This window comes from Copadichromis virginalis, linkage group LG8 (assembly GCF_057382275.1).
Source record: "Copadichromis virginalis isolate Kocher_CV1m ecotype Utaka linkage group LG8, C_Virginalis_male_GT1.1, whole genome shotgun sequence".
NCBI classification, from domain to species: Eukaryota; Metazoa; Chordata; class Actinopteri; order Cichliformes; family Cichlidae; genus Copadichromis; species Copadichromis virginalis.
In genome coordinates, this window is record NC_140625.1 from 308,161 (window position 1) to 322,500 (window position 14,340).

The 14,340-nt window shown below is 43.1% G+C and overlaps 1 protein-coding gene across 2 annotated transcripts in view; it reads left to right on the top strand.

Annotated features, from left to right (window-relative positions):
* The window catches only part of exoc6 (exocyst complex component 6), a 62,329-nt gene that overhangs the window by 36,869 nt on the left and 11,120 nt on the right, over positions 1 to 14,340 (top strand). The window contains exons 13-21 of one of the 2 annotated variants that reach the window (XM_085465328.1): positions 456 to 527; positions 608 to 705; positions 1,046 to 1,151; positions 1,277 to 1,386; positions 1,492 to 1,603; positions 1,680 to 1,814; positions 2,254 to 2,433; positions 3,147 to 3,176; positions 13,953 to 14,094. In XM_085465328.1, the coding sequence (XP_085321454.1) occupies positions 456 to 527; positions 608 to 705; positions 1,046 to 1,151; positions 1,277 to 1,386; positions 1,492 to 1,603; positions 1,680 to 1,814; positions 2,254 to 2,433; positions 3,147 to 3,176; positions 13,953 to 14,094 (985 nt within the window). The remainder of the gene's footprint in view (positions 1 to 455; positions 528 to 607; positions 706 to 1,045; positions 1,152 to 1,276; positions 1,387 to 1,491; positions 1,604 to 1,679; positions 1,815 to 2,253; positions 2,434 to 3,146; positions 3,177 to 13,952; positions 14,095 to 14,340) is intronic. The other variant, XM_085465329.1, reaches the window with a different exon arrangement.

Below are 14,340 nucleotides of genomic sequence, written 5' to 3' on the forward strand. Positions count from 1 at the left end.
TCGCCCTACTCTCTGGAAAAACGAGGGCCTTTGTTAATGCACTGGCTTAACTTGTTTGTCATGTAGGCAGACTTCCTATAAAAATATACCTAGTTAAAACTCTACACAGTATACAGTGCAGTTACTTCATATGTATTCAAAGGCCCAAAGTGGGTCATGGAGCAGGACGATGATCCTAAGCACATAAGCAAATGTGCTGCAGAGTGTCAGGAAAGAAAAAGAATCTGAAGTGTGCTACGCCTAAACAGAGCTCAGTGAACTGAAACAATGTTGTCAACATGAGAACTTCTCACAATTACAAGTTCAGTTACTGCTAAAGGTGGTCGGACACGCTTTTGAATGACAGGGTGCTCAGTTTTCAGAGGACTGCAAAGACTCACATGAACATAGATTTAGGAAGCAAAGCAGGTAATGCGACGTTAGACCAGTGTGTGGTGATGACTCTCTTTCTGCAGTCATACTGTGACGACCCAGACTTGGTGCTGGAGCTGAAGAATCTCATAGTCATCTTTGCTGACACACTACAGGTTGGTTAAGAGTGGGACTTGACTTGTTTGTGACTCTGCCGTGTGAAAACGTGTTTTCTGACTGTGTGATGTTTGTGCAGGGGTTCGGCTTCCCGGTAAACCGTTTGTTTGACCTGCTGTTTGAGGTTAGAGACCAGTACAACGAAACCCTGCTGAAGAAATGGGCACTGGTTTTCAGGTGGGCTTCACTCACGTGTGGCGTCTGCCACAGTAGGACGTGCAGAAACACAAATGACAATTTGACAATAACAATTGTGTTTGCGGTAAGGCTTTCTGCTGTGACATCCCCGTCTGTATGCAGCCTGCATATTTTGTTTGAACAAAGCAGAGCAGCTAAAAACACACAACTAAAACCAGAATCAGCTTTGTTCGTACTGTTTCAGCAAAGCATCAGCACCGTGTGAGGGAAGTTGTTCTTTTTTTCACATCATTGATGCTGAAAATGGCACTGAGACGACATTAAACTGAACTGAACAAACAGTGGAGACCAAAGATAACTCTGATCTGTGTTCCCATAGAGAGATCTTTGAACTGGACAACTACAGTCCCATCCCAGTGGAGACAGAGGAGGAATATAAACTGGTTGTCAGCCGCTTTCCCTTCCACGATGCTGAGATAGAGAAGGTAATGTGTTCAAGTACCACCGTCTCCCCAATCTGCCACGGTTGCATCCACGTAAAAGAAAGATTTCCTAAAAGACAACTAGTGTTGGATGAATATTAATACAGTTTTTCTGTGTGCATAAGCAGCAGGACTTTCCTAAGAAGCTGCCAATGTCCCAGTCTGTCCCTCAGATCTACACCCAGGTCAAAGAGTTCATTTACGCCAGCCTCAAGTTCTCCGAGTCACTACACCGCAGGTACACTACTCTGTGTTCACTCGCCACACGAACACTTATACATATCTAATCTCCCCGGACTGCCGTCTCTTCACTTTGCAACTGTCAAGTTTGTTGTGTGTCCAGTTCAACAGAGATTGATGACATGTTGCGAAAATCTACCAACCTGTTGCTGACAAGAACTCTCAGCAGTTGTCTGCAAAACCTTATCAAGAAACCTCACATAGGACTGACCGAGGTTAGAACTGCTCACACACACACAGTCGTGAAAAGCATTCAGGATTCAGGCTACAACTGTAACCTTGTCTCTGTAGCTGGTACAGATCATCATTAATACCACCCACCTGGAGCAGGCCTGCAGGTATCTGGAGGAATTCATAACAAACATCACCAACGTCTCCCCAGAAACAGTTCACACCACAAGACTCTACGGACTGTCGACCTTCAAGGTGATTTGTGCCTTTAGCAGTCACCTTCTTCATACCTCGGTTGTGATGAGTTTACTGTTAGCTTTCTTACCTCTGAGCAGTCTGGCCATTCTTTTCTGACTTCTTGCATTTTCATCCGGTGAACAGATTCACTTTTTTAGTCTAGAAACTGATATAAGAGAATCCCAGTAAATCAGCAGTTATTGAGACAAGGCCAGCCACGTTCAGAAACACCTTTGTTCATCGTTCTGATGCTCAGTTCTTCAGCAGGTCGTCTCTGCTTCCATCCCTGATTACATTCAGTTGCTGCCATGTGATTGGCAGATTAATGAGATGTTAAACGGGTGTACTTAATGAAGTGGCAGAAGTTGAAGATCTGTGTCTCCATTCCAAAAATGAATGCGTGTAGGAAGAACAATAATATTTGCTCCCATTAACTCTTGTGAAAACATTGTTCCAGGATGCTCGTCATGCTGCAGAGGGAGAGATTTATACCAAACTGAACCAGAAGATCGATGAGTTCATCCAGCTAGCAGACTACGAATGGGGCATGGCCGAGTCTGACGGCCGCGCCTCAGGGTATCTCATGGACCTGATCAACTTCCTACGATCTACCTTCCAGGTGTTCACACACCTCCCGGTGAGTGTGAGCCGCCTCCAACCTCTACACGTTAGCTCAGCACCTCTGTCTGGGAGCTGTGGAACATGAACAGTGTGGGGTTGTGTTGTTGTTGTCCTTTCTGTTCACACACTAGCTGTATGGCGTGCTGTGAGGTTGATCTTTTGTTGATAATACGAACGCATGATTATTTTTGTTTGTTTGTTTTCCTTCCCTGACTTCCCACCATCACTCTGTTGTTTTTTACGCCCTCATAGCATTTCTGTCAGATTGTAGGTGCTGTCTGAAAAAGGTTTATACTGTGGATATCACGTTGAGCTATGTACACGTTGCAGTGCTGATTTCTGCATGATGTGCTGTTACTGGCTTGTGCAATGTTTTTGCAAACTGACATCATCTCCAACCCAACGGAGCACATTAGATAGCAAAGTGTAAAGGATTTGATCAGAAACTGTTATTTGAGCTCACAGCCTGATTGGTCTGTTGGCTGTACCTGCCCTTCTCACCTGCATGTGCAACTATTTCTCCTTATTATCTCCTGCTGTGTCTCCATCCACACCTTCTGTAATGCACAGCTTTGTAACTGAATTTTTTACTCCTTGATTAATTTGACATGTCAAGCATGCAAGATATCTCTAGCTGTCCATTTATTGTTGCCACATTTCTTTTCCTGTCCTTTCCCTCTTTCCCTCTCCTTCTTCCATTTTTGGTTGGTTTGGGGGTTCTCTGCTCAGAATAACAACAATGATCATGCATCAATGTCGGTGAGTATCCCTGCCTGGATTTATAACACTTTGCTGCTAAGCTACAGGCAGAATGGCGATACAATGCATGCTAATGTTTGCCTTCAGAAGTCCCACAACTCTAAGCTTGTGGTTCTGCCATAGACTGAATATAAAAGATTGATGTAGCCACCATGACATCACCTATGAGGTATTCCCATTGTGAGCATTTTGTTTCCATTTTAGCTCTTTGAAACGGGACATTACAGGATAGGCGGACCTTACTGTGGCACAGGGGGACACTGCAGGCTAACTGGCTCAAGACTTGACAAGTCTGCAACTCAGCACTTTTGCTTTGGCTTCACTTTTCAGACATGAAAGCTATCTTTAATATACAATCTGGAACTGTTGCTAATGAAAACATTCACAGACCATAATTACATTCAAACTTGAGCAACAGATACTTTTATCTGCGGGAAAGCTGTGAGACCAAGGATGACGTAACATCCACTGCATATGAAAGCTAAGGCCAGAATACTGCAATTCAGCTCACCTTTATTTATACAGCACCAAATCACAACAGCAGATGCCTCAAGATGCTGTACTGTAAAGTAAAGACCCTGCAATCAGTCTTTACCTTGGCAACAATGGAAGGGAAAAACTCCCTTTAACAGGAAGAAACCTCCAGCAGGACCAGGCTCAGGGAGGGGCGGCACAGCCGGTTGGGGTTAGGGGAGGAAGCACAAAGACAGAGCCAGACATTTATAATAACTAATAATTAAATGAAGAGAGATGTGAGTGAGTGAAAGAGGTGACTGAAGAAGAAGAAAAACTACATCATGGAAATCCCAGTTTTTTCATGCAAATTGTTTCGGTGTGTTTCTTGACTCCATTTGCTTTTGAAGCCAAGGTTTCATTTTTATCTCTGCTGTTGAATGTTGAATGTCCTGTTAGCTTTATAAACAGTGGCACAGTGGTTAGCACTGTTGCCTCACAACATCCTGGCCAGGGCCTTTCTGTGTGGAGTTTGTTTATTCTAGTTTTATTTTATTGTCTATTATTCTTATTTTGTTTTACTATTATTTAGTTTTCATTATTGTTTAATACCTGTTTTATATTTTCTTGCTGTCTGGAAATAACTTTGGTCAACTACGTTGTGTTTTTTAAACTGCTCTAAAAATAGAGTTGTAATGGTTGGAAATTAGAGTCCACTGGGATCTGAGTGCAGGGTGAATATTACCTTCAGTACGGATGCCTGCTTAGAGGAAGGTAGGAAATTAAGAACAACTAAGGTCTCTGCAGCTGTCTGTGAGTTTGTTAGCAAGGGAGCATAATTCAGGCCCATCTGCAAGGTGTAAAAATGTTGTGTTCTGGCCTCACTTTCAGTGCTACAGTAAACTACATGTAACTCTGAACTTGATGCCAGTCACTGCTAACCAGGAACACCAGCTGACTGGTGTTTATATAGTGAACCTGGAAACTTCTTTGGGGCCACACCTAGCAGCTACACTCGGCACACTTTACATAAATAAAACTTCTAAACTCCAGGGAATAGATTGTTTTATACTAGCTGTACTATACTTTATGGATCAATTCAAAGTTCGTTCAAAGTTGCATTTCTAACACTTGAAGGAGATTTAACATGAAGCACTTCCAATTTGTTCAAGGTGCCCATGTGAAACAAAATCCAGGTACCAGATATTCAAATCAAATCCAAAACAAAAAATCAAATTTATTTATGTAGCACATTTAAAGACCGAAGTACACCAAAGTGCTTTCCAGTAAAACCATGATACAGATAAAAATCACAATATAAAATATAAATTACAGATATAAAATAATTACATAATCTAAATGCAGAGCCAGATGTAAATTACCCTAATTAGCCTCGAATGCCAGGTTAAACAAGTACGTTTTTAGACGTGATTTAAAAGATTCAATAGAATCTGATGCGTGAATGTCGAGAGGAAGATTATTCCATAATTTGGGTGCGGCAATGGCAAAGGCACAGCCTCCTCTGGTCTTCAGCCGAGACCAGGTTGCACTAAGAGCAGTTGGCCCGATGATCTGAGGGCTATACAGACAGAGGAGATCAGTAATCAGGTGCCATATTATTTAGGATTTTATAAGTAAACAATAACATTTTAAAATCAATTCGATATTTAATAGGAAGCCAATGTAAGTTGGCCAGAACAGGAGTGATAGTATCATACTTTCTAGTGCCGGTTAAGAGACTTGCTGCGGCATTTTGGACCAGCTGCAATCGCTGGAGGAGGGAAGATTGGAGGCCCAAGTAAAGAGAATTACAATAATCTAGTCTTGAAGTGATGAAAGCATGAATGAGTTTCTCCAGATCTTTGTGTGGTATATAAGGTTTAGCCTTAGAAATTTGGCGTAGTTGGTGGAAGCTGGTTTTTACCACAGTAGACACCTGTTTATCTAGTTTGAAGGAACTATCCATGAAAACTCCAAGATTCCTAGCAGCATCAGTGAGGTGGTTAGCAACAGGCCCGAGTGTGCCAGTCAGTTGTCTCAGAGGCATATTTCTATCAAAAACAATAATTTCTGTCTTCTTTTCATTTAAAGTAAGAGAGTTACGTGATAACCAGTCTTTCACATCCCTCAGACAATCAAACAGAGGATGTAGTGAAGATGAAACATCCCCAGTCAGGTGGAGGTAGATTTGAATATCATCAGCATAGCAGTGAAAAGAGACATTATGTTTTTCAAAAATGGAGCCCAAGGGCAGCATGTACAGGGAGAACAACACAGGACCGAGCCCTGGGGCACTCCACAGCAAAGAGGGGCAGAAGAAGAGGAATATTTTCCCATCATGACAGAGAACGACCTCTCAGAGAAATATGATTTAAACCATGAGAGAACTTTTCCTTTAAGGCCTACTACTTGTTCTAACCTTGCCAAAAGAATATCATGGTCAACCGTGTCAAAGGTGACGTCAGATCTAATAGAACTGAGACCGCAGTGCGCCCAGAGTCAGCGATGAGAAGAAGGTCATTGAAAACTCTTAATAGGGCAGTTTCGGTGCTGTGACGCGGTTTAAATCCAGACTGGAATTTATCACTTATACCGTTTATCTCTAAATAGGTCTGTAGTTGCTGAAGCACTATTTTCTCTAAAGTTTTTGACATGAAAGGGAGTTTAGAAATCAGATCGAATGTTATGATCAAGGCTGCTTTTCTTGGTAACAGGTTGCACGACTGCATGTTTAAAGACAGTCGGAACACAGCCAGATGACAGTGATGAGTTCATTAAAAATAAGATACAGGACCCGATTGTATTTAATGCATCCTTAATGATACGAGCGGGAATAATGTCATGCAAAGTATTTGAGCTTCTCAGGTTATTAATTATTTCCTTTAAAGTCGAGGATGACACAGGTTCAAACTGTTGAAAAACCGTTGAACATTCGGAAACTGGGGCTTGATTTACTGCCGGGGAATGTGGGGCCCTTAACACTGAGATTTTATCTATAAAATGATTTAGAAATTTTTCGCAGAGGGCCGGGGAGGCACCCATCGAAACATCAGAGCAGGGATTAACCACTGAGTTAAAGATTTTGAACAGAACTCAAGGATTGTGACTATTAGTTGCAATGATGTTCGACAAAAAAGAAGTTTTTGCCATTTTGGCAGCCTTCTGAAATTTAGATCGGCTCATATGCAGGATGTCAAGGGACACCTGAAGTTGATCTTTTTTCCATCTCCTCTCAGCTCGACGACATTCACGCCTAAGAGCGAGGGTGGATTCATTTAGCCAGAGTTGGCGAGAGGTTTTAGGGCGTTTAGTCTTTACTGGAGCCACAGTGTCCAAAGCTGAAGAGCATCTAGAAATGAAAGAGTTGACTAGGCCATCAACCAAGAGAGGTGCATTACTGATGTCATCGTAACAGACAGAGTTAGCAAAGGCCGCAGAGAAATGGGCAACAACCTCAGGATTAATCATACGCGATAGGCTCAGTGGACCCTCAGAGTTCAGTTCCATATTGCATAACTGAACATCAAACATAACTGGGAAATGGTCCGAAATCCCAGCATCATTAATGTCCATGATGCAAATATCCAGTCAATACAACAATACCAATGCCGTTCCAGCCGGCGAACATTGCTATAATCCACACCTCCAGAGACCCGCTTCCAGCTCCATACAGGGCACTCAACTGGTAAGACCGAGTGGGCTTGCTGGCCAGCATAGCAGATCCATCGATGATGACACAGTCTAAAAGTATACTGGGAGGGCCGCAAGATGTCCATGATGGAGTGGTAATTAATCACTTCATGTGCTATTCACATATATTGTAAAAGATATTGTGAAATGCACTATTTTATACAGTTAACAACTTACTATCGATGTTCATTTATTGTAAACTTTACATTTATATCCCCTCCGTGAATCACTACCTAATTGTGGTGGAGTTGCTCGTGTGTCCTAGGGATCCGATGGTACATTCTCCCTACAAATTGGTCCTGGGTGTGGGACCAGTCAAGAGCGATTCAGAAGACTCTTATGAGTACAACATCAAGGGACATGAGACCACCCTCCTTCTCGGAGTCCCTGGGTGAGGAGCTTGAGATACTCCACCCGGGGACTCTCTCCACATGAGCAGCACGACAACAACAGTGAGACCTGATAGGGTGTGATTGGGAGAAACGGCCTCTCCCACCTAGGGCTGGCCCATATCATACCGTTCACGGTAATACCGGTATAATGTTAGGCAACGATAAGAAAATGAAATATCGCGATAGAATATGGATAAAACGCGCATGTGCAGTGCCTTTGTTTTCATACGCACATGGCAGAAAAAGCATGGCGGCGACGGAGAATGAGAAGGGTGAAAGCGGATCGTTGAGTGAAACAGATGAACCAGAACTGGTTTGTAAAAATGCTGCAACTTCAGTGGTGTGGAACTGGTTTAGCTTTCGTCCGTCAGATACACAACAAAGCACTATTTTTGGTAGAGCATGCAAGCGGGCCGTCGTTATTACCGAAACGATTTTATGTGGTACATAAAAATAAAATCTCTCAAAAAATGTTTCAGTACAACTTTGCTAAGCTACGAAGCCGCACCGCTTGATGGATTGTCGGAGCATTACGGCTATCGTAGGCGGAGCCTCGCGGAGTGATACGTACTGTGCTTCAACATAATGTTACCGTGTTGTGTGTGTTTAACCTCTTTTTAAGTTTTGTGGATATTCTACATGGTTATGCTGAGGATGTGTCGGCCAGTTTCCACTGGAAATGCCTTTTGGTTAAACTGTCAGCAAAGAATTTGCATTTGCACTGTTAAATTTTTATATAACTTTAATGCACATTAAAAAAAAACAGCTGCTTGTTTAAGTGAAAATACATTGATGGGGTTTTTTTTCACTAATAAAGCTGTGGAGTTGTAAAGTATTTTGTCTCACGTCAATTATATCGTCAGTTATATTGTTATCGCAAATTTTCAAATGTATGCCGTGATAAATATTTTTGGCCATATTGCCCTGCCCTAGTCCCACCTTAACCCGAGCGGTGTTCTGTTAGTTGACATAACGAATACCATATTCGAACATACAGTGGGGCAAAAAAGTATTTAGTCAGCCACCGATTGTGCAAGTTCCCCCACTTCAAATGATGACAGAGGTCAGTAATTTGCACCAGAGGTACACTTCAACTGTGAGAGACAGAATGTGAAAAAAAAATCCATGAATCCACATGGTAGGATTTGTAAAGAATTTATTCGTAAATCAGGGTGGAAAATAAGTATTTGGTCACCTCAAACAAGGAAAATCTCTGGCTCTCACAGACCTGTAACGTCTTCTGTAAGAAGCTTTTCTGTCCCCCACTCGTTACCTGTATGAATGGCACCTGTTTGAACTCATCATCTGTATAAAAGACACCTGTCCACAGCCTCAAACAGTCAGACTCCAAACTCCGCCATGGCCAAGACCAAAGAGCTTTCGAAGGACACCAGGAAAAGTATTGTAGACCTGCACCAGACTGGGAAGAGTGAATCTACAATAGGCAAGCAGCTTGGTGTGAAAAAATCAACTGTGGGAGCAATCCTCAGAAAATGGAAGACATACAAGACCACTGATAATCTCCCTCGATCTGGGGCTCCACGCAAGATCTCATCCCGTGGGGTCAAAATGATCATGAGAACGGTGAGCAAAGATCCCAGAACCACACGGGGGGACCTGGTGAATGACCTGCAGAGAGCTGGGACCAAAGTAACAAAGGTCACCATCAGTAACACACTACAACGGCAGGGAATCAAATCCCGCAGTGCCAGACGTGTTCCGCTGCTGAAGCCAGTGCATGTCCAGGCCCGTCTGAAGTTTGCCAGAGAGCACATGGATGATACAGCAGAGGATTGGGAGAATGTCATGTGGTCAGATGAAACCAAAGTAGAACTTTTTGGTATAAACTCAACTCGTCGTGTTTGGAGGAAGAAGAATACTGAGTTGCATCCCAAGAACACCATACCTACTGTGAAGCATGGGGGTGGAAACATCATGCTATGGGGCTGTTTTTCTGCCAAGGGGACAGGACGACTGATCCGTGTTAAGGACAGAATGAATGGGGCCATGTATCGTGAGATTTTGAGCCAAAACCTCCTTCCATCAGTGAGAACTTTGAAGATGAAACGAGGCTGGGTCTTCCAACATGACAATGATCCAAAACACACCGCCCGGGCAACAAAGGAGTGGCTCCGTAAGAAGCATTTGAAAGTCCTGGAGTGGCCTAGCCAGTCTCCAGACCTCAACCCCATAGAAAATCTGTGGCGGGAGTTGAAAGTCCGTGTTGCTCGGTGACAGCCCCAAAACATCACTGCTCTCGAGAAGATCTGCATGGAGGAATGGGCCAAAATACCAGCTACTGTGTGTGCAAACCTGGTGAAGACCTATAGTAAACGTTTGACCTCTGTTATTGCCAACAAAGGTTATGTTACAAAGTATTGAGTTGTATTTTTGTTATTGACCAAATACTTATTTTCCACCCTGATTTACAAATAAATTCTTTACAAATCCTACTATGTGGATTCATGGATTTTTTTTTTCACATTCTGTCTCTCACAGTTGAAGTGTACCTCTGGTGCAAATTACTGACCTCTGTCATCATTTTAGGTGGGGGAACTTGAACAATCGGTGGCTGACTAAATACTTTTTTGCCCCACTGTAAGGGTGCCCATAACTGCACGTGGCATCCTATGCCAGCGGTCCCCAACCTTTTTTGTGCCACGGACCCCTTTATGTCCGACAATATTTTCATGGACCGGCCTTTGAAGTGTCACAGATTAATACAACAAAATAAAACTAGTACGGGTACCAAAAAAAAGATGATTCATAACACAACATCCATGGAAACAGAGTTAACAATAAAAATGATTAAAAAAAAATAACGCTTAAAAACCCTGAAAACCACACCCGAGCCTCAACTCTCGCGGCACGGTACCAAACGACTCATGGGCCAGTACCGGTCTGTGGCCTGGGGGTTGGGGACTGCTGCCCTAGGCCACAGGTCGATAATCCACTTGGTAATCAGATCATCATATCTGCGGCCGTATGTTCTGGACACTCGGGTAAAGAGAGGGACTGAGCTGTCAACTGATTGCCCAGGGTGTACTGGGAACGTGTAGCAGAGGCCCCAGTCTGCAAGATGGTCAACTCTTGCCTCCTTCAAAGCTTCAACAGCATTCTAAGGAGGACTGGGGAACATGTTCAGCGCCTCCAGCTAAGGCTGCACTTCACTGAGCTGTGGCTGCAAGCTGGTCGGTGCCTATCGTGGTAAACCCCAAACCAGCTGGTGCACACCAGAGGTGAAGGGAGCCATCAGGCCAAAGACGGATTCCTATCAGGCTTGATTAGCCTGTGGCTGAAGTAAAAACGGGTGTCGGAGTTCAGTGAGGCCATGGAAAAATATTTGTAGATTGCCTTGAAGTGATTCTGGCAAACTGTCAGGCAACTCAGGAGGGGAAAGCGGTGCTCTACCTACACTGTGTATACTGCAAGTGGAGTGCTGCTGATTACAACTGAGGACATTGTTGAGTAGTGGAAGGAAAACTTTGAAGGCCTCTTTAATTCCACTGACACGTCTTCCATAGTGGAAGCAGGGGATGGCTCATACATCACCGATAATTAGAACACTGAGGCAGTTAAACAACTCCTTGGTGCCACGGCCCCTCGGGGGGCTGAGGTTAGCCCTGAGATTCTGAAGGCTCTGGATGTTGTAGGGCTGTCTTGGTTAAAACACCTCGAAAGTGTTGCATGGAAATCTGGGGCAGTACCTGGATTGACAGATGGGGTGGTGGTTGCCAATTTGAACAAGGGGTACCAGAGGGTGCTCCAACTCTATGGGGGCTCACACTCGTCAGCCTCCCTGGGAAAGTCTATCCCAGGGTGCTGGAAAGGAGAGTCTGTTAGTCAAACCTCAGATTCAGGAGGAACAATGCTGTTTTTATCTGGACCATGTCCCTCAGAGTATTCTCTGGGAGAGGCATCGGGAGTATAAGGTGTCTGACCCGTTGTACAACCTTTGCAAGAGCTTAGTTCACTGTGCTGGCAATAAGTCAGACTCGACCGCCAGTCCGTGGTGAAAAGACAGGAGAGTATAAAAGTGAAGTTCTCGATTTAACGATCGATCTTTGTCCCTATCCTCACCTATGGTCACAAGCTCTGGGTAGTGCCTGAGGCTAAATCCACACTAATGCGTTTTCGTTTGAAAATGCATTGTTTTCTCTCCATTTTGGCCTCCTGTCCACACTGAGACAGAGTTTTCACTCATGGGCAGCGTTTTCAAAACGTTCTCGAAAACGCATACATTTGAAAACGGTGCTTTCGCGTCACAGTGTGGACAGCAAAAATGCAGACTTTCTAAAACGATGACGCATGTTAGTCATATGATGCAGTCATGTGACCAATTAAACTAAGATAGTGAAGGTCATTACACAGCAGTTGTCTTGTTTGCTCTCAATTTTGACAGTCTGTACATGCTCCAGATAGCTTCCAGATAGATTTCACAAATGCGCAGGACTGGAACGTAAGCGTTTTTGGCCATTTCAATGTGCACACGCAATTCTGTGAAAACGACTGAAAACACTAGTGTGGACGCGGAGCGTTTTCAGACGAAAACGCCGTTTTTAAATCTTTCCGAGCCAGTGTGGACGTAGCCTGAAATAACAAGATTGTGGACACAAGCAGCTTTCTTCGAAGGGTGGCTGGCTTCTCACTCAGAGATGGGGTCAGGAGCTCGGCAATTCGGGAGGGGCTCAGAGTAGAGTTGCTACTCCTCCGCATTGAAAGGAGACAGTTGATGTGGTTCAGGCATCTGCTTAAGCTGCTAGTGCCCCCTGTGAACAGGTCCCGGATAATTGGAAGAAAATATATATATATGTAAATTAGGGGTGCAACGATACTCGTATCGATATTGAACCATTCGATACAGTGCTTTCGGTTCGGTACGCATATGTATCGAACAATACAAAATTTTTCATTTATTTTATCAACTTTTCTTCTGTCGATGCTGTCTGTGTTGAGCGCTCAGTGGATCTGTGTTCGACTACTCCGCCTAGGCTGCACTGTCGAGTGCAGATCCACTGAGCACAGCGCAAGCTAGCGAGACAGAAGCTAAGCTCATTGCAACATGGCAACTGCCTGAACGCTACGTGAAACTGAACCTCCCCCACCCTCATTCAGATCTGGCGTTTGGAACTATTTTGGTTTTCATGTGACGTATGACCCTGAAGGTAAGCGCGTCATGGACTAAAGTAAAACAGTATGTTGGATGTGCCACGCAATGCTCAATTGGTGGGAACTAGTGCGTTAGCGCAGTTAGCTTGTTAACGTGTTGACGCCGTCCAGCCCCACGCACGGGGCGACCCGCGGTAACTTGCTAACGGAGATTTGCGGCATTATGGCGTTAACGTCATTTTAACGAGATTAACGCTGACAGCACTAGTGGGAACACAACGACTGCACATTTACGCCGACATCATCCTAGTGCAAAGACAAGTGGAAGCAGACAAAAACAACAAGCACCATGCTACAAACTTTACCCGAGTCATTTAGACAGCAGTTTTATATATATATATATATATATATATATATATATATATATATATATATATATATATATATATATATATATATATATATATGTATATATAATTAATGGCTACTAATTATTTAATAATATTACAACTGCATCTTGGATTTACTTGGTTCATCTCTGTTCATTGTTAAAATTAGTTTGATGATCTGAAACACCGTGTGTGTGACAAATGTGTGTGACTTTTTAATTTTTCATTTAACTTTTTCATGTTTACATAACCTGTAAACATTTCAATAAATCATTGCACTTTTTCCATTTTTCTAGCAAATACAGAACATAGTGGTGACTCAAGACTTTTGCACAGTACTATATTTATACCTGTTCATGAAGATTTTGAGACAACACTAACTTGGAATTATCCCTTGCCCTTCTTGCTCTTTATTCCCCATTTCTGTATTACTCCTATATCCTCTTTTCTCATACCCTCCTCCTTCTTCTCTTTCAACTTTTTACCCCAACTGTTTATCTCAATCTGTTATTATTCACCTTCTTTTTCCCATCCTGGTCTTCCTACATATTTTTAAAACTCAAATACTGCCCGTTCTCTCTTTATAAAATGTTCACCCCATCAAATGACTTCATTCTGTCGCTTTCCCCTCCTCTCATCCTCATCCTCTACCAACTCTGTCCCCATCCTAATCTTTCCATCCTTCATCTCTCCTCTTGCTTCTTGTCTGTGCCTTCCTTCTCCCTGAATCTCTCCCTGTGCAGGGAAAAGTGGCCCAGACAGCTTGTATGTCAGCCTGCAAGCATCTGTCCACATCACTGATGCAGATGCTGTTGGACACGGAACTCAAACAGATCAGTATGGGGGCCATTCAGCAGTTCAACTTAGATGTTATTCAGTGTGAATGTGAGTATAAAGAATTGTAATGTTGAAACATTTGTTTTCTTTTAATATAGATAAGATACAATAACATTCTATTGAAACTAAGAAAAATACTGAAATGCAAAGACATTTAACGTAATATCATCTTATCACTTGTCAGATGATGGTTCTTACAAACACAGTTGGGTGTAATGTGTTCCAAAGTAACACATTACTGTAATCACAAGACATTTTTCAGTAACATGGTAATGTAACACGATATTGTACTAA